The sequence below is a fragment of the Hemiscyllium ocellatum genome, chromosome 6 (assembly GCF_020745735.1).
Source record: "Hemiscyllium ocellatum isolate sHemOce1 chromosome 6, sHemOce1.pat.X.cur, whole genome shotgun sequence".
In the NCBI taxonomy this organism is placed as follows: domain Eukaryota; kingdom Metazoa; phylum Chordata; class Chondrichthyes; order Orectolobiformes; family Hemiscylliidae; genus Hemiscyllium; species Hemiscyllium ocellatum.
The window spans coordinates 8,830,331-8,852,581 of NC_083406.1; the positions used below are offsets into that span (position 1 = coordinate 8,830,331).

The following is a 22,251-nucleotide window of genomic DNA, read 5'->3' on the forward strand; positions in this document are numbered from 1 at the left end:
TTATTAGAAGGGAAACAACATTGTTTTAAGGTTGCCAGCTAGAATATATTTTAAATACAATTCTGTAGTTACCTTATATTCTTTAGCTAGTTGGGACATGATTCAAACTAACCTGGAAACGAAGAGGAATCGTGTTCCACCCTTTACTGAGAATAAGTCATCATTGAAAATCATTCTGCATAATGTCCAGAACATCACACGCTGGTCAAATTGGACACTTCATTTTCGTACCCTTTATTTTCTTATTACGAAGTTCATCAAATCCGTTTACACTAAATGGGATTAATTGCTCAGGATGCGAACTCTCGGGATCTCTCGCCTCTAAATTAGATTATGTTTTAACACCTAAATAAAACTAACACCTTTTATTCGCACTTTTTATTTTGTTTTCAAGATTTAGATGCAACATATGTAGATGGAACTTTTTAATGTCCCGTCTCTGCTTGCTTTTTTCATCGATTGAATACTTACACTTAAACATTAATTGTTCACCTGCAATTTCCACTAAATATTTCCCTTTAACTGTAGACTCGCGTTTTCCCGATTGTGCACTTAAACATTTCCATTTATTCTAGATACACTAATACAGAGTTGGGAGAATTACAACTCACTTTTAAAGGGATTTGGGCAAGGGTTTTATGACAAGTACTGAGTAATTGTCCGAAAGATCGTTCTTTTTAAACAGTAAATCCGCTCTTGCCCAATGTGTGCCTGTTTTACTGTCTAATATTAAATGAACTGATTATCTGACCATTTCGGTTCCAAAAGACTTGCAACGCAATCACGTTGACCTCTTGATAATTTAAATATTGCGGACACAAATAATTTCAAAGACTGATTTTCCCCCGACCATTAGTTCCCGCGAATTTCAAAAATAACATTAAGTCATCTCAGAGACTTTAAAATCCTCAAGAAGCTCACGGTGTCGGTCAAGTCAAGATAGACTTCAAAAGCTTTTTAAATCTAGGTATTAATGTTTTTTTTAAAGTTTACCGTGACAGTGAAGAGGTGCGCGAATGTTCCAAACTTAGAAGGCGAGAAGACCGAGAGAGAGAGAATTCATGGCGGGAGTCTCTCTTTTTTTGTGAAAATTAAAGATTTAATCTCTAGTGGGCGCTGTCGGTCCATGAAAAAAACTGAGATCGGCAGGTTCCTGACTGGCGCCTGGAAGATCATACCTTCACATCATTGCGTTTAATGCCCAGCCCAGAACAAAATACATCAGTGCCTTTAACCAGCCGTATAATTCCCTCAATCGAACACAAATGCACGGAATTTCAGCAAATCAATGGACAGTGCATACCTACTGGAAAGGTGCCCATTTACTTCTATCTGGGGCGAACCTTTCTCATGATTTTGCACTTCCCCCCTACTTGATTCGTGCAAACATCTAACCTTGTATTGACAGTCGTTTTTTTCTCCAGCTCCAATGCAATCTGACAGAATTGGCCAGAGAGGAGCGAGAGAAAAAAACACACAACGCGAGGGAAACTTTATGGCAAAGTGAAAATGCTACCAATTTATTAGGGGTGCTGCTGAGTGCAATGTTTCGCGGGGCATATCCCCACCATTAAAACCCGCGACCCTGTTCCTCTACCCCTGCCCCCTCAGATTCCCCATCAACACTTTAATCAAACGATAATGAGATTTGGGCTTAAAGTATCCTTCCAATTAGCAAATGCAAATGGAACAGTGTGTGTATTTAAGTGGGCACGCTGCAACAGTGTAGCCTTGCTCTGTGTTATTGAGTTACCTGCTCATTCAGCCTTCACCCCCATGGAACAATAACAATGCAGGAGGGAGGGATGGAGAGAGAGAGAGGCATGGACTGACGGTTCTTAGGACCAATAGGAGCCTGGATGCGGCTGTCAGTCAATGGCAAGCGGCGGCTGCAGGTGGCCGGGTGAACCAATGAGCGGGTGTTGGGGAGAGGGGCGGGCTCTGTGGGAGCCTGCTGTTGGGAGGTATATAACCTTCCTGCAAAGAGCAATCTCATCACGTCCTGGATGGTGAAAGTCGCCAAGTGGAGGGTTGAGCAAGACGGGAATACACGCAGACACACACACACACACATATAGATAGAAATAACACAGACAGAGCGCTGCAACACTCACTGTGAAACAACCCCATCGGACTGACTTGGACATATGTCTCAAACAGCTGAGGCACTGATCAGACTGCAGAGAAAGAAGGCTTGCAACTGATTATTTTTTTTCCCCTCTATCTCCCACTCCCCCCCACCCAGCCCACCCCCCCTCTTCAACTCCCCACCTCCCCCCACCCCTCTCCTGCCTTGGCTCATTCCGCCGTCGCGTTGTACAGCAGGTACAACAACAACAACCTATCACAGAGTAGCAGCGCGTCGCCGGTGTGGGTTCGGCGGTGGGAATGTGGAGAGCGAGTGGCCGGCTGTGAGAGACCGCTCCTGCCAACAGCAACTCCGGCGGACCAGCAGCAACTGGAAGCAACTGCGAGGCGGACTCCCGGATTTTTTGGTTCTTCCTTTTATTTTTTTTTGGAAAGAGGATACCGTCCAGAGATTTGACGGGGACGCGGGACGCTTTCTACCCGAACTGTGTGGGGGACCCAAGTGAGCGGTGATGATGGCAATAAGGAACGCGCTTTGGAAAAACTATTTGGGAGTTTTGTGCGTGTTGAGCAGGGTGACCCTATCAAACTGTGAAATTTTGGCACCTATATATTGGAATTCCTCAAATCCCAAGTAAGTGAGACAACAGCAGTTGAAGGCTCAGCACTTTCTTATTTTGCAAATTTTATGATTTAATTTCTTGCACAAACCTAGTCCAACATGCGTGGCTTCCCTCTCTGGGAGGGGGCTGGAGGGGTGGGGTGGGGGGGAGTAACTCTCCTGATGACAGCGGTGTATATTCATTGAGACAGCCCGGGAAAGAGATAGCGCCGGAGCCGGTTTTTAGCGAAGCCTGCCCACCATCCGCTGGGTTTGCGACGGAGTCTGATTGGAAATGGTTGGCTTTTGATTCTTACATTTATGATTTGGGAGGGAGCTGGTGGGGTGTGCGAGTTTGGTGGAGAGGGGGTTAGGGGCAGAGGAAAATGGACAGATCCTCGTGGGCTCAGCCGTGTTTGGGAGGGGGAATTGCCCGAGATAAAGAGGGGGGGAGGGGAGGGGGGAGGAGAGGGGGAAGGCAGGGAGGGGTCAGATTGAGCTTTTCGAGTAGATGTGGATGTAGAGATCCGCGGGCAGGAGTCAGACAGAAGGGAGCAGGTGGCGTTAACAGACTCGGTGTTCATACCCGGGAGAATACAGCGATCCGGGCAGTCAGAGGGAGTGTCCCGAACGGGTTCTGCAGGAGACCTTGCCTGAAGTTTCGACCGCAAGGGCGATTGTCTCCAGGAAACATCGAGAATTGTCCGGAGTGCATTTAACCCCCATCCCCATCCTACTCAAATTCATACGAATGTTGGTGGAGGAAATGTAGGCGAACTCTGCCCGATGATCCCCGCAACGAGGTGCAGGCAACGCGTCCATCCAGACCTTCCTCTGAGCTTCATGACAGCGACTGACATTGTTCGAATATCTCCCAATGCAACTGGTGTAAGAACAGCAGACAATGTGAAAGCTCAAGGGTTTTTAAAATAATCCCGTGTCATTGCCATCGCAATCTGCCCCCCCCCCTTAATAATTCTGATCTCCTACTCGCCCCCCCCCCCCCACTATCATTTTAACCCAGTGGAAAAGCAAACAGTTGCAATCATTTCGCTCCCCGAGTGTTTAGTCTATGAATCAGCGTCTTATCGGAGTTGGGTTAAACCTTTCTGTTGGAACTCATTCAGCAAATGTTTGTTTAAAGTGTTAGAGCAAATGGGGTGTCCGAGTTACCAAAAACAGGTCAAGATAAGAAACTTGATGATAAATCTAAACCGGCTCAGTTTAACCCCCCCCCGTATCTTTTTTATGACTCGCCCTCTCGGTCCTTTAGGAAAAAAATACACACACAGCCCCTCAATTCGTCAGGATTTCGAGTGAACAGGGAATGTGACCAGTTTATGTATTGATCCACCTTTTAATATTTGTGAAAAATCTCTTACTGTTAACATTTTGCTATGCAAATTGCCATGCTGCAAAAAAAATCTGCATTACTTTTAAAAGATCTTGCAACTTTGAACATTGCTTGTGTTGTGGGAGTGTAGGTTCTCTTTTCGACGAGAGACAAGTGTTGGGGGGGGGGGGGGTGGGATAACCCGCTAGAAATGGCGGGATTGCCTGTATAACTCCGAAATCTTAACTTTTTATTTAAGTCCCGGGCGCTCTCTAGAGATTTTTTTTATTTAAAATGTACAACACATAAAACTGAGAGGTAATGTGGGAGGAGGTGCCGCGTGTTCTTTGAAATTTGGGATCGATGAAGTCTAATCGAAGCTTTGGATTAGATTTAGGCACAGAATATATATATATATATATAAACTGGAAAATTGATTGATAAATCACATTACAGCCTCACCATTTATCTTCGGCCCAAATGACACCTCCGTTCAATACAAGTTGCGTCAATTTTTTTTTCTTCCGCACTTTGAGAAGGGAAACTTGTGAAACCTGCTATTAACGCACCATATGTTCCCAGAGATCCACAGAGAAAGGAAAGGGAGTTCTCGAAACGCTTTGTGTTCTGGGGACCACAGAAAGCGATCCCCTCAGCATTTAGCAGTGGGTCGGCAGGTGTGAGCACTTCTGGCTAGTCTTGAGGTGGGAGAAAATTGTCCATTTAAATGTCAAGAACAGATTGCAGAAGGGAGACAGAAGCTAGCGAAAAAAAAGGATCCAGTCATCACCCGGGGGGAGAGTCAATTTCGCAAGGACGAAAGGAAACCAGCGTTCTCTCACTCCTAGCACGGCAGGCTTCCTGGGCATTTTAAAAGGTTGTTACCGGAGCCTTACTTCCAACAAAACTCCTCACAATGTTTCACTGAAGTAAGCCCCTTCGGTGACCACTAGAAGGGAGAAAGTTAGGAAGAAAGTTGCGATGAGCTGGAATTAACTGTTCCGCAGTTTCTTCCAGGGCTCTCACGTTATGCTGGGATACAGCAGCAACAGGTATCTGGGTTCATAACTATGCAGCAAACACAACCAGAAAATAGGTTCAAATCCGCTACTAATGCCCAAGTGCTTGAATTACCGGAGCATTTCCTCAGTACCCCTGTTATTAGGTTTCGTGTGCAAAATAAGACATCCCGTTGAAGGCCTTTTCTAGGAACAGTTTAGATAAACCACACGTTTGAGCAAACTTAACAGATCGAATGGTGCTTGCGGTCAACCTGATAATATCTTCCAATTCTCTCTGCACATCAAGAGATACACACCCTGTAACTCAGACATTCTGTAAACAGCATCTAATCAAATCTTGCTTTGCCTTTCCAAAATTCAGATCGCCCTGCATTGATAAATCTACTGTTAAGTAAGCAGAGGCAGTGCCTGTACATTTAAACAAGTTAGAAATTTTATTATTTCCCTCGTCTTAGTGATGCAATAATGTCAATGTACCTCTAGTTCTCTTTGTATGGATATGTAAAACAAAACACATCTTACACTTTAACCCTAATCAGACTAAACTAACACTTTTACCCAATTTCTAATTGGTGCACTTAAGTTTGAACAGAGAGGAAAAATAAGAATATTCCCAAACTAGTAATTGGGCTATTAATATTATTTACATATCAGAAGATTTCCAATCAGAAGTGAAAAGAACGTTCAGTCAGGCAGTGTAAGTTTATTCTGAAGTGCAGTTTCACTTCATTACATGGTAGAAATGAAAAGCTCTCCAAAATAGTACAATCCTACAGAGGTCACTCTTCAGATGTTTAAAGCAGCCACCTCAGTTACTCAGTTACTAGCTGTGTGCAGCCCTTTTGTTTTCCTCATGGGTTATTCGTACTTTCTCTGGAAATTATATTTTATGCAAGGTTGTGGGCGAATGAACAATGTATTCAGTAAGCACTACCAAAACAGTCTGAGATAGTTTTTACAATCTGAATCAAAGAATCCCATTTGGATAATTGGAATATTGTATCTCACGGTCCATTACCATTATCCTTACATCTACATTTCAGACTTCTTGAGGTTTATTACTCTTTCAGAACATAACAATTATTAACAGCTACCTTAATATATATAAAAACACAAGGGTGACTACATTTTTACAATTGTCGTAGAATCTCAGGAATTGTGATTAATCTACATGTATGCTACTGTGAGAAGGCTAGGATTAAAAGTATAGTGGTGTTAAAAAGGGTATTTGCTTTTCCTGTAGCATTTTTGTTTATTAGTTAATACAGTATTAAAGAGAAATAAATGGCTGTTAGACCAGTTGGGCAGAAAGTAATATAAACTTCCAGGAGTATTTTCAACTACAGTTGGCAAATCTAAGCAGATTTAAACTCTGTAGGTATTGTATTTCATTATGTTATGTGTCTGTTTACAAGAGCCTGCTTCAAGGTGGCCCTTAAACTGCCTGACAAGGACAGGCTTGTCAGATCCATGCAACCTGCCTTACAATGATTCAGTAAGTGTCTTCATGCGTTGCAGGGAACTGACCATTTTCTACAGTTATTGGTTTGTTACAACAAAGTCTCACCAGAGAATCTCCACATAGAAATGTTGAAATTAAACAGCGTCCTGATCACAAACATGTTAGTTTAGTTGAAGCATTTGTGCAAGTGTAGGTTCATCGCCTGTTTGCCCACTAGTGTGGAAAGAATTGAGCATTTTTCGTACCTTGATGTAAGGTTAGCTTCTGCTGTACTTATAGAACACGTAGATCAATTATTATTAAGCAGTAATACATCTAGTCTATTTGATCCTTTATCCCTATCTCTCAGGACACAAAGAGATGGAAAGATAATTCACATTTCTAGTCAATGGTATGATCAATTGATTTATTGCAATAATATATGTAAAATTAATATTAACAGATTTCTTCCTTTCCAAAAATCGCTGTTATGAAATGGGTTTTAGTTTTACTTACAAGTGTTCATGAAAATTATTTATCACTGAATTCCTGAGTTTTATTTTGTTTTAGTCCTATCTCACCATAAACCAAACTGCCTTATCACATGTATAAACGTCCAGTCTTCTGGTTATTTTTGAGTGCAAGTATGTCCAAGCAGTTAGAACGGAGAGGTCAGTATTTGCACTGAAGTTTTAGGCACCTTTACTATCCTCGAGTTACTGCTGTTTGCTCACTTTTACAACAACTATGTTGCATTAAAACCTCAGAAGATATACAAGATATCCTTGACAGCAGGAGTTGTTTGAGAATTAACATTTTCCAGATGCAGAGGTGTACAAAGAAAATTCAAGTATGTATATCCAAGAACAATTATTTGGTAAGGATTTTCAAACTACATGTAACCACAGGAAGATCTCATTTTCTCATTCACCTTTTCATTTCTGCTTATAGCAGATGATTTGAATCTGAATTGGAGGAGAGTTTTTTTTCTGTTCACTTATCTTCATAATGTACAGAAAACAGGCCATACTTTTGTACTTATAATGGAACCACACAGACATGGAGTCTATTCACCCATGATGTCTCTTCGACTGAAGTTGCTGTTTCAATTCTTTTTATTTTTAAGTTCATGTTGAATTCCCTTATAAATTAGAATAATTATTTCAGTAGCTGCTCAGACTGAGGTATTTCATGAACAATAGATTTTTAAAAAATAGTCTACTTGTTTTGGTTCTTCGGCAAGAATCGTGAGTTTCTTCCTCTTTATTATCCATTTATGGAATTAATTTGACTTCTTTCCAAAACCCTTTGTAATTCTGAAAGTAGTTATTGGGTCCTTTAATCTTCTCTGAGGCAGTGAAAAAAAGGGTCTTTTTTTTGATAACCTCTCATTCCTGGCATTATCCTGTAACTGAACTTTCTCTGTATTGTGAATATCTTTGCTGTTAAGGAGAAGCAATTAAAAAGATACAGCTTTTATTGTCCCAAATCATTCTGTCATGTTTCCATTATTCTGGGAACTCTTTTGCAATATAATATACTTAGGTTGAAGTTCTATGTGCTAAAAGCAAGTCGATTTATAAAGAAAAGCAACCCATTCTGGTAAACAATAGGATGGCTTGTTATACACAGCAAACTATATTTTTTCAGGATTTCAGAAAATAAAAATAAAAAGTTCAATCTTTGTCATCTTTAAGAATGATAGACTAGTTCAAAAGGAAAGACTTTTTAGAAGACACATCATTACTAATATTGCTTTTAAATCCAGCATGATTGTTTCACTAGAATGCTGTATAATTTGTTGGAAAAGGTAGTTGTTTACTCTGGATCTCAGTCATACAATTGTGTTTTCTCTCTGAAGTAAATTCAAAGAGACAAGAGTAAAAGATAATTTCTGCCAATTGCCTGTGCACAGCACATTTTACCTCAGCCTGTCTGTTCAGTTCACATCATCAAAGGTAGAGGCAACACCCTTGATATTTCTCGATTAAAAGCAGATTTTTGGCAGGATGCTGATTTACATCATAATAATCTTAACCACAAAGAAAAGTGACGAGTCGTTATTTAAAACAAAATATCCCAGCCGTAAGTCTCCATGGAGATTGGGGACAGTGAAAAGGTAGTAGCAGCTCATGACACATAGAACATGAGAAATGTAAATGCCAACCCCGGTGCTGAGCAGAAAGACTGTGCTTTATGTTCACATGCTCGGAATGGCCAAGCAATGAATTTAGCTTCATTATAAAGCATGTCACTTTTCAGATAGAGGACAGCTCTCAGATGACAAGTTATTCCATTTGCATTTTGAAGACCCATCAGCATCTGCATTATTGAGGCCTTCAAAATTCATGGGCATAATTTAAACAACAGTGTTCTGTGTACTGATGCAGCTATTTAATGGCAGGATTAAATACTAAGATTTGATTTTAATTCAATGAACATTTTCTTAGTTTCTGGCCAACCACCTTAAATATCTCAGATAATTTATTTTTTGCTGTTATAATTAAGGTTAATGACGAATGACAGTTTTCTACTTTGCAATAAGCATTTATTAATATTCTTGCATCGTCGGGTTTCTTTGGTGGCTTAGTTCAGTAGTTAAATGCAATACACAACATGATGTAAGATATAAGTTAATGTGTCTTAGGTTATCATTGGAGTGTGATAGTTAGTTTCTGTGTCCCTGCATTAGGAATGATAAAAAGCCAGTGTCCCACTGTTGTACTTTGGCCCTGATTGGAAGAATGGGAGAGGAGATTGTCCAGGTCTCCACTTGGAGAAAAATGGTACTTCACAAGTTACCAACTTTAATATGGCATCTTATCTGTAATGATCAATCAGTGACTCTTTACTGTGTTGAGATATGAAAACTGACTTTTGTAAATATTATGACGTTTCCACACATATCATTGCTTAAAAATCATTTTTAAAAAGGTTTAGGATCCTTAGAACCAAATGTCATTTGAAAATGAATTGCGCTTTTGTTTCTTGCGACTTGAAAAAAAGATCCTTCCTCTGTAATCTTAATTAAATACAAGTTCTTAATTCCCAATTGCTGCAACCAATCTTTTCACTTAGTGGAGCAACGTCTACATTCAATTACTAGGTAACTTCAAGTTCAAGGATGTCATTGGATATGGAGCACATTAGTTTCACCAGATTTCTGGAACAGAAGTCACTTCATACATTATGATAACTGAAAACACAAAAAAATACATGAAACTAGCAATGATCTTAAGCAATAATTATTAAACACTTAACATGGGCTTTCAATAAATTCATCATCCTGCAACAGTAGGAAAGGTATTACATTGCACAAAAGAAGCAGGTAATGTTTCCATTCAAACAGGAACTTGCTATGAAGAGTATGCTTCACATTCATACAACAATACCTTAAGAGAGAATCAGTAGACTGGCATTACTGAGTTTGAGGAAACTTCAGTTAGTTAGTCCAGAATAATTCTTATGTCAAAGCACATTTAAATTAGATTAGACTTAGTTCTTTCAAACTGATCATGGACTAATGCAGAGTGGTCCCAATTAAACATTCCTTTTTTGATACGCAAGCAGGTGCATATTGATAACATTTTAAGTAGACTGCAGAACTGCATTTATATGAGGGCTTTTTCCTTTCCTAAATTAGTACTAAATAATGAGGAACTTGCTCCCAGTGCCTTTTTAGTGTACCCTTGTAACATTTTGCTAAACAAAGCATTGCATGAACAAACTGAACCCATAGGAGTAAGATCTTTGTTTTATTTTAATTGGAAAGGCTTTAGATATGTTGCAGCAGAAGCCACTATTAAAAAGGATGTGGCTCAAGCACAATGATGGTGCATTTCTAACTCTCCTAATTGTCTTACAGTAGTATGTGAAAGGTTGGACATGTGAGAGAACATAAATCAGTACGGATTGTCTTGATGTCTTTAGTGTACATAAATTGATTGACTCATCTTTCATTCCATATAAAATTCTGTCAGTTTTTAACAAGTGCTGATATACTTCTTAAAAGCAAATGATGTATTACTGTGAAAAGAGTTTAAGATGTTGCAATTTACGAAGGAATCAGTAATTTGATAAAAATAAATTGCTACAAACTTCTGAGCTTGGAAATCAGCAGGAGATGTTAAAAGAAGTCGCAAATACCAATTAAAAGAAGTATGACAAAATAGATCTGTACTAGATAAAAGCAGTTTCATTGTTACAGTGTTTATTCTATGTTCTTGTCTAAAAAAAGGCGCATGGGAATGTAGAATGTTCAGTGTCTTAAAGCAAAACTAAATCAAAAGCAGCCTGTCTTTTTATACTTTAACACCTCCACCTTCATGTTTAACCCCTGGGGAGTTTTGAATTTGGCAAATATGCCAAACCTATTTCTCAATCCTGTCTACCTTTAGATCAATCATGGGAAAGGCGGGGTTCCAAACTGCTTATTGGACTGCAAGGCAGAGAACATATTATGGGAACAAAATGTTTCATTGGAGAAATAATTTACTTCTAATCTTGAGGGATTTCAGAATGACTTTTCTATCAAACTGTTGCTTAAAATGATCCAATATTAAAGGAATGCAGACATTATGATAATAATGTGGTTGCTGATCATCTTACAATTTGTTCCAGCTTATAAGTAAGAACAGTATCTGGAGTATGTTAATCTTCTGTGGCGTCAAGGCAGAAGTCAGGTCAGGTAAAAATTGTCTTTTGATGTTGGTTAATTTTGTGCACAAGTAGTAAAATGTTAGAGAAATTCTTGAGTAATGAAGTTGAGGCTTCTCATAAATTGGATGACAGTGATGAATGTTTGTACTGCAAGTCTTGTGCTGCGATTTCACATCAGGAAGCTGGATATTGACATGTTAAAACTTCAGAGAGTTGACAAACAGGTTTCCCAAACTGCTGAGAGTTAGTTTGCCATAGTCTCCCAAAGGACATGTTTTCTCTTCTAATATGCTTACTGATCCAAGCTGCAAGAAAGCAGTTTGTTGCAGTATATGTTTTTTTCTGTAATTTAGTGACATTTTAAAAAGTGCTAAAATATTTGCTAAAAGTACTTCTGGATTCTGTTCCCCTAATACACAAGCAAGCGACTATGGATGACGGATACCTAAAATAAAATAGGATGCACTTTGCAGGTCAGGCAGCATCTTTGGGAAGGGAAACTAAAGTCAGATTGATGATGTGACACCCACAGTGTCTAGTCTCCCATATTTTCATAGTTTTAGATATGGATTTGACTTGTTTGACATACTGAAGTGTTTGTTTGCTGATGTATCTATGTGTTTTCTTTAGAAAGACTTTTTTTTTCCCAATGCGGAATGGAAAATTAGGAAAAAGCCATACCACAATCATCTTCTATTTAAAAGGAAATCAGCCCTCAAGTAATTGACAATGAAAGGATTACACTGCAGATTGGAGCAGTAATGTAAATTAAGGGGCAGAATAGAAAGAGCCGGATCTGGAACGATTGAAATAAGCAGTCACAAAGACATCAGCTGTAGTAATCTGATCGTTTCTAAAGCAAACTACCAGTCTATTTCTTTCTGATAAATAATACAGCAAATGCGTCCATTTTATATACAAAATATAAGTGGGAACTGGGGTTGCCAAGGCAACATATAGATTTTGTTCACATCCAAACTGACACATCTGTCATTGTAATTTGAAAAGGAAAAGAGGGAAGCAGCATTCAGTGCTGTTGAGCATTTTACTATATAAGAACAGGCTGGGATTAGGATGTATAAAAGGCCTGTTTTTTTTGGCTTGGGTTTGGAGAATGGTAAAGAAAAGCTGCTCAGTTCTTGTTCATTCATTGTGTGTAATAGGAAAAAGGTAGATTTAATTTGATGCTTTATTGAAGCCCTGTATGCCAAAGCTCCAGATTGTACCATGGGTTGGTTAGGTTTTTTTTAACTGTTAGCCCAGCAGCAGCTATTCGGTTGGATTAGAATTGCTTTGAGATAGTTTCTTTCATCTATTTGTTCCACAGACAGGAACACGCTGTGTAGCAACTGAACACAGGAGGGTTGGTGGGGCTAAGGTTATCTGAAAGGAAAATAGAGCGCTTTTGATGTAGCCATCGTTCAGGCACAGGCTTTGGTCTCACACTCCATGAGAGAGGCAGAGATAAACATGCTACATTGTTCTTCCACTGCTCTGTTGACTGTGTCTGTCCGAGTGCTGCTTCTCACCTAGCAGAATTGGTCTGATCTTCAGCCAGCCAATCACCACCATGGCTGCAAGAAGTATCTCCAGTCTCAGGAAGTGGAGAGCAAGTTTAAATGAAGTACCAATTGTCAAATGCACAACCTTTCTGATAAAAAAAAGGCATTTAAAATCTGTACAGTTGGGATGAAAGATTACTAAAAATCCCTTAGAGGCAAAAAAATCTGTAGATGCTGGAATCCAAGGTAGACAAGCAGGTGGCTGGAAGAACACAGCAAGCCAGGCAGCATCAGGAGGTGGAGAATTCCATGTTTCAAGTGTAACCCTTCTTCAGGACTGGGTGTGGGAGGGGTTTACTAAGAATCCCTGTCAAAGTGAGATGGTTCCTTCATTTTCCTTCACCATGCCGTGGGCTGGCATGGTGGCTCAGTGGTTAGCACTGCTGCCTTACAGTGCCAGGGACCTGAGTTCAATACCATGCTCTGTCAGGGTGGAGTTTGTACATTCTCCCTGCACCTGGGTTTCCTCCAGGTGTTTTGGTTTTCTCCCACAGTCTAAGGTTAGGTGGATTGGCCATGCTAAATTGCCCATAGTGTTCAGAGATGTGCAGGGTAAATGAAATAGCCATGGGAAATGCAGGGTTCTACGGACTTGGGGGTGGGATGCTCTTCCAAGGGTCAGTGTGGTCTCAATGGGCCGATTTTTGCATATCATGGCATTATTGTGTTTGTACAAGGTTTACATTGTGTCTTTGTGCTGGATCCTGAAAAGTCTTCAGCTTGAAAGGGCAAATACAATCGAGCTTTGGAAGTACCTCAGTACTTTGCCAGGTATAACAAATGGCAACTGTTTTATTGGCTGTTAATTTGCATTTCAGCAGGATAGATCCACTGTGTGCCATTTGGAAGGAGGTTTTCAGACTTGAACTCCTAAGTAAAACAGTCATTTTTTTTGAAGACGTTTAGTATTTATATTTAGATTTTAAGTAGCTTCTGGTAGTGAAAGTGTTAATGCAGTTCTAATGAGGTCTAAGGTTTCTGTTTCTCCAACGTTTTACACATACAAGAAAAGGTCAAGAAATATCAGGCAAATATTTTGTTGTTAATAATCTTCACTAGTTTTTTCCACCCTTTCCCTGTCACTTTTTCCTAGAAGAAATTGAATTCCTGAATAGTGTATTGTACACCCTCCAGTGCTTCACTCATTGGATATTATTTAGCTTCAAACCTTGATAATGAGTATGGGTGAGAAATGTAGCTAAATTTGATTTGTCTTAACCCAATGCCCGCACAAGTGAGAGCCAATGGACGATGATTTGGAACAAAAACAGAAATTGCTGGAGAAACTCCGCAGGTCTGTCAGCATCTGTGGAGAGAAAGCGGGGTTAATATTTCAGAATTTCAGTATCTGCAGTTCTTTGTTTTACTTTGATGATAATTTGAAACTGGCTGATTCTTACCCCTGCCCTCCTGAATCAAAAGACAATGATATCAACTGAAACATCCCCAATTACATTTACCAGAGATCAGCAAACTCAGCATAGAGCTTTGAACTGAGCTGGGAGATACTTGTGCTATATGGATCAGCTATTCCATTGAATAAATTCTACAATAAAATCTGAGAGCTTCAGCAATCTTAATTGAAAGCAAAACAATCTTGACCATAATCCTAATGCTTAATGCAGTTTTGTTATCAACAAGTATGGTTTGTGAAAACTGTTTATAATAAAATTGTATTGAGTTGCTCCTTTTGTGACAGTGGCAAGTCTGTAGTTCAAGGTAAACGTGAAAATAAATTGTGCCAACTGTTTGCAGCTGATGAGCTGAAAGGCTGATGTCCTTCTTTTAGTCCAGGGTGTTCAAAAAAGGCAGTTCAACAAAGATTGTTGACTGGAGAAGAAATGCTAACAAATAATTTGCATTTAGAAGATCTGATGATTCTTAACTTTCCAAAATTAAACCAGTTAACATTGGCAAAAACATAACGGAAAAGGATATTGTGCTTGTAACAGATGTTTTAGGAGAAATTACTCAGTGTGCTGAATAAGTTTCACTTCTGCACTGAAAAGTTAAAATGTGAGTATTTTACTCATGTCAAACTAAGCAAAAGGACAGATTTCATCAATGCCTTGCTCATGAGTTGTCTCATCAAAGATGCACAATTATAGATTTCATCAGAAATGAAACGTTTCATATAACCTGGGGGAAGAGGGAAGTTTAAACAAAAGAAAATCTTTAAAATATGTTGGTAGGCGAGCTAGCAAATTGTTGCTTGCTGGTTTAATATTGAACTAGGAGAAAGTGAGGACTGCAGATGCTGGAGATGAGAGCTGAAAATGTGTTGCTGGAAAAGCGCAGCAGGTCAGGCAGCATCCAAGGAGCAGGAGAATTGACGTTTTGGGCATGAACCCTTCTTCAGGAATGAGGAAAGTGTGCCAAGCAGGCTAAGATAAACGGTAGGGAGGAGGGACTTGGGGGAGAGGCGTTGGAAATGCAACACGATGGCTGGAGGAAGAGCACCTCATCTTCTGCCTAGGAACCCTCCAACCACAAGGGATGAACTCAGATTTCTCCAGTTTCCTCATTTCCCCTCCCCCCACCTTATCTCAGTCCCAACCCTCGAACTCAGCACCACCTTCTTAACCTGCAATCTTCTTCCTGACCTCTCAGCCCCCACCCCCACTCCGGCCTATCACCTTCACCTTAACCTCTTTCCACCTATTGCATTTCCAACGCCCCTCCCCCAAGTTCCTCCTCCCCACCTTTTACCTTAGCCTGCTGGACACACTTTCCTCATTCCTGAAGTAGGTCTCATGCCCAAAACCTCGATTCTCCTGCTCCTTGGATGCTGCCTGACTTGCTGCACTTTTCCAGCAACACATTTTCAGTTTTAATATTGAAGGCGACTTCCTTCAATGTTTGACATTAGTTAATTTATAAAATGTTTCTAAGCGTCCTGTTCTGAAAACAATACACACTGGAATTGCCTGGTGACACATTAATTCAGAAGCTGCTGATGGAATCATATCTTCTGCATCACTTATTTTGCTGGTCTCATTTGTTCAAATGAAGCCTTGATGTAATTGGGTTTCAGAGCTGTAGCCTCCAACTTTTTCTTCTAAACACTGAATGTAACATATTCAGCATGTGAGACGGAACCTTATTGCCAAAGAAAGTTAAGTTGCAGATACAGAGCAATGTAAAACATAGGAGCAAGGGTAAGGGAATAAGCGCAACAGGTCTATTTCCCAATTCAGGGCTGGACTTCTACTTCAAGTCCACCTTGCTGCATTTCCTCAAACCCCATAGTATCCAAATATCTACTGATTCCAGCCTTGAACTTACTCAGTGGTTCAAAGAAAATCCATAAGCCTCAACATTCTGAAGACGCAAAATGCACCACATGTCCAAAATATTGATACATGCAATTTTGTGAAATAATGAATTTTCATTAAACTTAACAGTAGATTCAGTTTCTTAACAGTATGGAGGCATTTAAACCAGCTTGCTCTACGAGTTTATGATATGGGCAGTCCAGGGTGCTGTTGTAATGTACTTTTGGTAAAGTTACATGGAAACATGGAATAAAATCTGAGGAAACAGTCAACTGTATTGTCTTGAAGTTGCATTACTGGGTTCACATATTAGACTGAGAGATTGCATGGTTGCTGATAAAATAAATGTGACACTTAAAATATAAATACTCAGAAAGGCAACTTTCTAGAATCTGTTACCACTGTCAAAAGTATATGTTTTTGGGGGTGTTGGAGGGGAGGGGAGGAGGGGAAGCAGTAAAAATGGTTGCGCCTGGGGAACCTTGGGAACAACAGAAGAGTAGTATTTAAACATTAACACATTCCTATCCAGATGTTCTCTTGAAATAGATAGTTGGAATAGTGGGCTTTGAATGTACAGATTTTTGGTACATGCTCCCTGGGATGTCTCAGCGTTAACATTTGTTTTATCCTTTTATGTCTTGAGTGTGGTCACAAGTATAAACAAGAGGCTGAACATACACATTTCTAACATAAGATCAATATTTTTTACTTGTGGTCTTCACGCATATGCTCTTCAAAATGAACATGTTTTAGAGTCATAGAGATGTACAGCAAGGAAACAGACCCTTTGGTCCAACCCGTCCATGCCAACCAGATATCCCAACCCAATCTAGTCCCACCTGCCCGCACCTGGCCCATATCCCTCCAAACCTTTCCTATTCATATACATATCCAAATGCCTCTTAAATGTTGCAATTGTACCAGCCTCCACCACTTCCTCTGGCAGCTCATTCCATGCACTTACCACCCTCTGTGTGAAAAAGTTGCCCCTTAGGTCTCTTTTATATCTTTTCCCTGTCACCCTAAACCTATGCCCTCTAGTTCTGGACTCCCTGACCCCAGGGAAAAGACTTTGTCTATTTACCCTATCCTTGCCTCTCATAATTTTATAAACCTTTATAAGGTCACCCCTCAGCCTCCGACGCTCCAAGGGAAACAGCCCCAGCCTGTTCAGCCTCTCCCTATAGCTCAAATCCTCCAACCCTGGCACCATGCTTGTAAATCTTTTCTGAACCCTTTTAAGTTTCACAACATCTTTCCGATAGGAAGGAGACCAGAATTGCACGCAATATTCCAACAGTGGCCTGACTAATGCCCTGTACAGCTGCAACATGACGTCCCAACCCCTGTACTCAATACTCTGACCAATAAAGGAAAGCATACCAAACGCCTTCTTCACTATCCTATCTACCTGCAACTCCACTTTCAAGGAGCTCCGATTTATTTAAACTCAGTGGCTCATTAAAAAAAAATGACTGATCATTAGATGCAGATAGTAAGTGGTATATTATTGCTCATTTTGATCTACAGCTCTGCAGGCAAAGAGGAGCCATGATAGTGAGGAGCAGAAATTAGTATGATAATTTGCAATGGATGGCAGGTTGTAGTTATCCAGTCTTCATTTCCATTGAAACCTCTCAGAGGAACATTGCTGTTGAAAAGTTACAACATGACTTTGCATACCCCAAGCCCCAACCATTCTCCACTCCACCCACATTTACAAGTGCAAGAGGAAGAAAGCAATTAACTTTGTCTGAATAACATGTAGCATGTACCGATTTAACTTTCTCAATTAAACAGAGCTAAAGACATCTAAAACCACGAGAGTTAAATTAGAAAATTTTGTAGGAATACATTTCTTGGCTGTTTGGATAAATTCTTCCTGCACTCACTCACCATCTACTTTGAAACCTCTGGCTGAATTCCTCTTTAATCTACGCTCATGTATATCAAAGGCTGCTTTTCCAAGTATGGTGCCTGAAAACATTGTAACACCTATCCTTTGTGTTTGAACAAATCACATCGAAGCACTTTGCATTAACGTTATTGATTATGTGTTTGTTTGGTCAGAAGCAGCTCACAAGTTACTTGCTTTGTAATACAGAACAAGTCGTGTTAAATATCAAAGTCAGTTGCTGCTCCTTGAAATTCTTATACGTGCATGTTTTCAGCAGACACTGAAGCGTTGATTTTCCTGCTCCTCGGATGCTGCCCGATCTGCTGTGCTTTTCCAGCACCACACTCTCAATTCTGATAATCCAGCATCTACAGTCCTCACTTTAACCTAACATTCCTGTAATCTCTTAGCCAAGATTACAATGATAACCAACACAATGATTTGATTTTTGGTTTGATTATCCTGATCAGATATATCAAGCAACACAATCATTCCACAATCTTTCCAAGACAACATGGAGAGAGAATGATACTTGGGTGAATGTCATCAGTGATAGCCCTTTCTAATCCAAATAGTGGTTTTGATTTAGTTTTGATCAACATACCTCAGTAGGTATTACAGGAACAAATTACTGCAAATCTGTACTGAAAACCAAAACGTGCTCGGAATTATAGTGGAAGAGAAAGTGAGGACTGCAGATGCTGGAGAGTCAGAATTGAAAAGTGTGGCGCTGGAAAAAGCACAGGAGGTCAGGCAGTATCCAAGGAGCAGGAGAGTCGATATTTCGGGCATTAGCTCTTCATCAAGAATGTGGAGGGGGAAAGGAGCTGAGAGATAAATAGGGGTGTGGGGCGAGGCTGGGGAAAAGTAAGTGGGATACATTGGGTCAGGTAGCCTCCATAGAGAGAGAGAGCAAGCTAACATTTCGAGAGGACTCTTCGTCATAGCTCTGATGTGAAGTGGTCTGTGTTTCTGACAGCATCTACATGTTATCAATAACAAACCTGACCTTTTAACTATCCAGAATCTGGAGTTAAGTTGCAACAACAATTTAGCATGGTTTTTCTCCATGGATTTTTTTCAAATCTATATATTGTGCGCAGATATAAAATTGTGACTTTTATTATCACTTAAAAGTGTGGCAATATTATTTGTACCAAGAGCAATGTTAAAAGTCTTCAGACCTTGTAAATTAGCTTATGTCTAACTCATTCATATTTACAAGAGGAATAACTCTTTCGAACATTATGTTGAAGGTGCTATTAGAATTGGAACAGGAGAAGGCTTCCAAGCCTGCTCTGCCATTTGATAAGACCATGGTTGATTTGATTGAGGCCTCAACTCTACTTTCCTGTCAACCTCCATTCCCCTTTGACCTCTTTCTCCGTTAAGAATTCATCTCACCCAAATGGCAATTGGAAGTTAATGCTAAAAAGTGTGGGGTGATACATTTTGGGAGAAATAACAAGGCAAGAGAGTCCACAAGGAATGGTAGTCCTCAAGAAATCACAGAGGATCAGAGGTACCTTGATGTACATATCCACAGACCGTTTGAAGGCATCTTGGCTAGTGGGTAAGGTGGTTAAGAAGGCAAACGAGATACTTGCGTTTATTAGTTGTAGCACTGAATACAAGAGCAGAGAGTTGATGATGGAGCTGCAGAAGATGTTAGTTAACCATAGCTGGAGGACTGTGTGCATTCCTGGTCAACACACTGTAGGAAGGGTGAGATTTTACAGGACAATATGCAAAGGAGATTCACCAAGAGATTGCTGGTCTGGAGCATTTCAGCTATGAAAAGCATTTGGATGGGAAGGAGTTGTTTTCCTTCAAGAAGGTTGAGAAGGGACCTGATTGAGGTGTGAAAAATTGTGAGGGCCATAAATATAGTAGACAGGAAGGAACCCTTCCCCTTTGTACAAGCATCAATAGCTAGGGGTTGATAGACTTAAATCAACGGGATGGAGGTTTGGAAGGGGGTTTAAACAAGGTTTTTCATCCAAATGGTAGTCAGTATATGGAGCACGCTGTCTGAAAGGGTGATTGAAAAAGGAACCATCACATTATTTAATGAGTATTTGTACGATCACTTCAAAAGCCATAGCAAGGTTTAGGCTAAGTGCTGGGAAATGGGACTAAAATAGATAGGTTCTTGATGACTGGTGCAGACATGAGGGGCTGAAGGGCCTTTTTCCATGTGTAACTAGTTTTAAAAATATTGTATTGCCCTGCCCTCCAGAAGAAGGGCTTATGCCCGAAATGGCGATTCTCCTGTTCCTTTGATGCTGCCTGACCTGCTGCACTTTTCCAGCAACACAATTTTAAGCTCTGACCTCCAGCATCTGCAGTCCTCACTTTCTCCTGCCTCCAGTTCTGTCTGAGGAAGAGAATTCCACAGAATAATGACCCACTGAGAGAAGGACCTTCTCTGATTTCCATCATTAATGGCACACTCCTTATTTTCAGACTGTATCCACTAGTTCTAGTCTCCCATGAGGAGAAACATCTTTTCAGCATCCATCTGGTCAGTGTTCCTCAAGACCTTGTATGTTTCAAGGAGGCAGCTCTCCATCACCTTCCCGAGAGAACGATGGGCAAGTGATAGATGCTGGCTTAGCTAGTGACGCCCACAACCCACAAATGAATAAATAAGATCACTCTCATCCTTCTAAGCTCCAGTGGATAAAAGATCAATCTCTCCACCTTTTCCTTAGAAGATCACACCCTTATTCTAAAATGAGTCAAATGAACTTATTTGTACAGTTTCTAATGCAATGATATAGTTTCTAAATTAATTTTTAAATGTGCACAATACTTTAGACATGGTCTCACTAAGGCTCAATCCAACTGCAGAAAAACATTCCACTTGTCATCTTAATCATTTGCTGTACTTATATATCAACCTATTTGTAATTCATGCATCATGACATTCCAATCCGATTGGAACGCAGAGTTCTGCAATCTCTCTCCATTTAAATAATATGCTATTTTTCTGGACAAGTTCACATTTTCCCACATTATCCTCCATCTGTCAAATTTTTGCTCACTCACTTTACTGATTTGTATTATTTAGTAAACTTATTGTGTCCTCTTAGTAAATTGCTCTTCTTCCTATGGCACAGTGCCTCACAGCGTCAGGGACCCGCTTTTGATTCCACCTTTGGGTGAATGTCTGTGTGGAGTTTGCACATTCTCCCCGTGTCTGTGTGGGCTTCTTCTGGGTGCTCCAGTTTCCTCCCACACACCAAAAATGTGCAGATTCGGGCCATGCTGAATTGCCTGTAGCGTCTGGGCATGCAAGCTATTTGGGTTAACTATGGGAAATGCAGGGGAAAGGGGATAGAGGAGGGGTGTTGTCGACTTAATGGGTCGAATGGACTGCTTCCACACTGTAGGAATTCTATGATTCTGTCTTGTTGTCATTAGCAGATTTAACACACCACCGCAGATTTAGTATCTTCAAGTTATGGTGTATAGTCTAAATAGTAGATGTCTTCATTAAAGCGATAAATACATGAAAATAAACCGTTTGCTTTTGTTGAGCAATTTAAGAAAGTATTTTGTGGTATTTTGCGGGTAGTAATAAATGTTTATCCAAAAGCATTTAATGGTTCAACTTCTCAAGCCACATGAACTGACTTTTGTTCTGCAGAAGAATCATTGTTGTAATTTTATTTTGTAAAAGATTTATATAAGTACATTCTTTTGGATTTTTAGATTTTTTTTCTTGCCACTGGAAATTAATTTGCTTCCTTAACTGTTGACAGTCAGTGTATGGAGTAATTGTATTATAACTTAAGGTAAACACAGAACTATTTCAATAGCTACCACTGTACAGACTCAAACATGGGACCTGAGCCAAACTGTAGCTTGTAGGTGCTGAGAATACTGGAATCATGTCCAGGTCCATTTCTCCGTCAGAGCAGGAGACTGGTTCCATGCCGGTGTATTACTTTCATTAAGATCCATCTGGCTTTCCTTGGTGCCTAACGTTTAGGCACTTTTGTTTAAGGAAAACTCATTGAAGTCCATGCGGAATTTGCCACTCTACGCAGTTTGTCAGAAGGCAGCTTTCACTTCTAGTCATGTGTAGCTATCTATTTACATTTTGTAAGGGCCTAGCATCTGTTGCCTTTCTGTATGAGCAGCAGTTGGTCTCTCTGCCTGGATCAGAGCCTCCATTTAGAATGTCCAGCCTCACCTCAGAAGCCGTATGCTCTTATCGCAAATCCACAGCAATCCATTAATTTTCTGGAACATGACTCAAAGGCATTGGGTAGATGTCTCAGCAGTTTAAATTGCTCTATTATTTCATCTTTGCCAAACCAAAGTTCTTTAAAACTACAATAAAGAGGAACCAAAACTTGGCT

The 22,251-nt window shown here is 40.1% G+C and overlaps 1 protein-coding gene across 1 annotated transcript in view; it reads left to right on the forward strand.

The window, feature by feature from the left end:
• The first annotated feature begins 2,000 nt into the window (after positions 1-2,000).
• The window catches only part of LOC132816357 (ephrin-B2-like), a 58,223-nt gene continuing 37,972 nt past the window's right edge, over positions 2,001-22,251 (forward strand). The window contains exon 1 of the mRNA XM_060825816.1: positions 2,001-2,722. Within this exon, the coding sequence (XP_060681799.1) occupies positions 2,601-2,722 (122 nt within the window). The 5' untranslated portion in view covers positions 2,001-2,600. The remainder of the gene's footprint in view (positions 2,723-22,251) is intronic.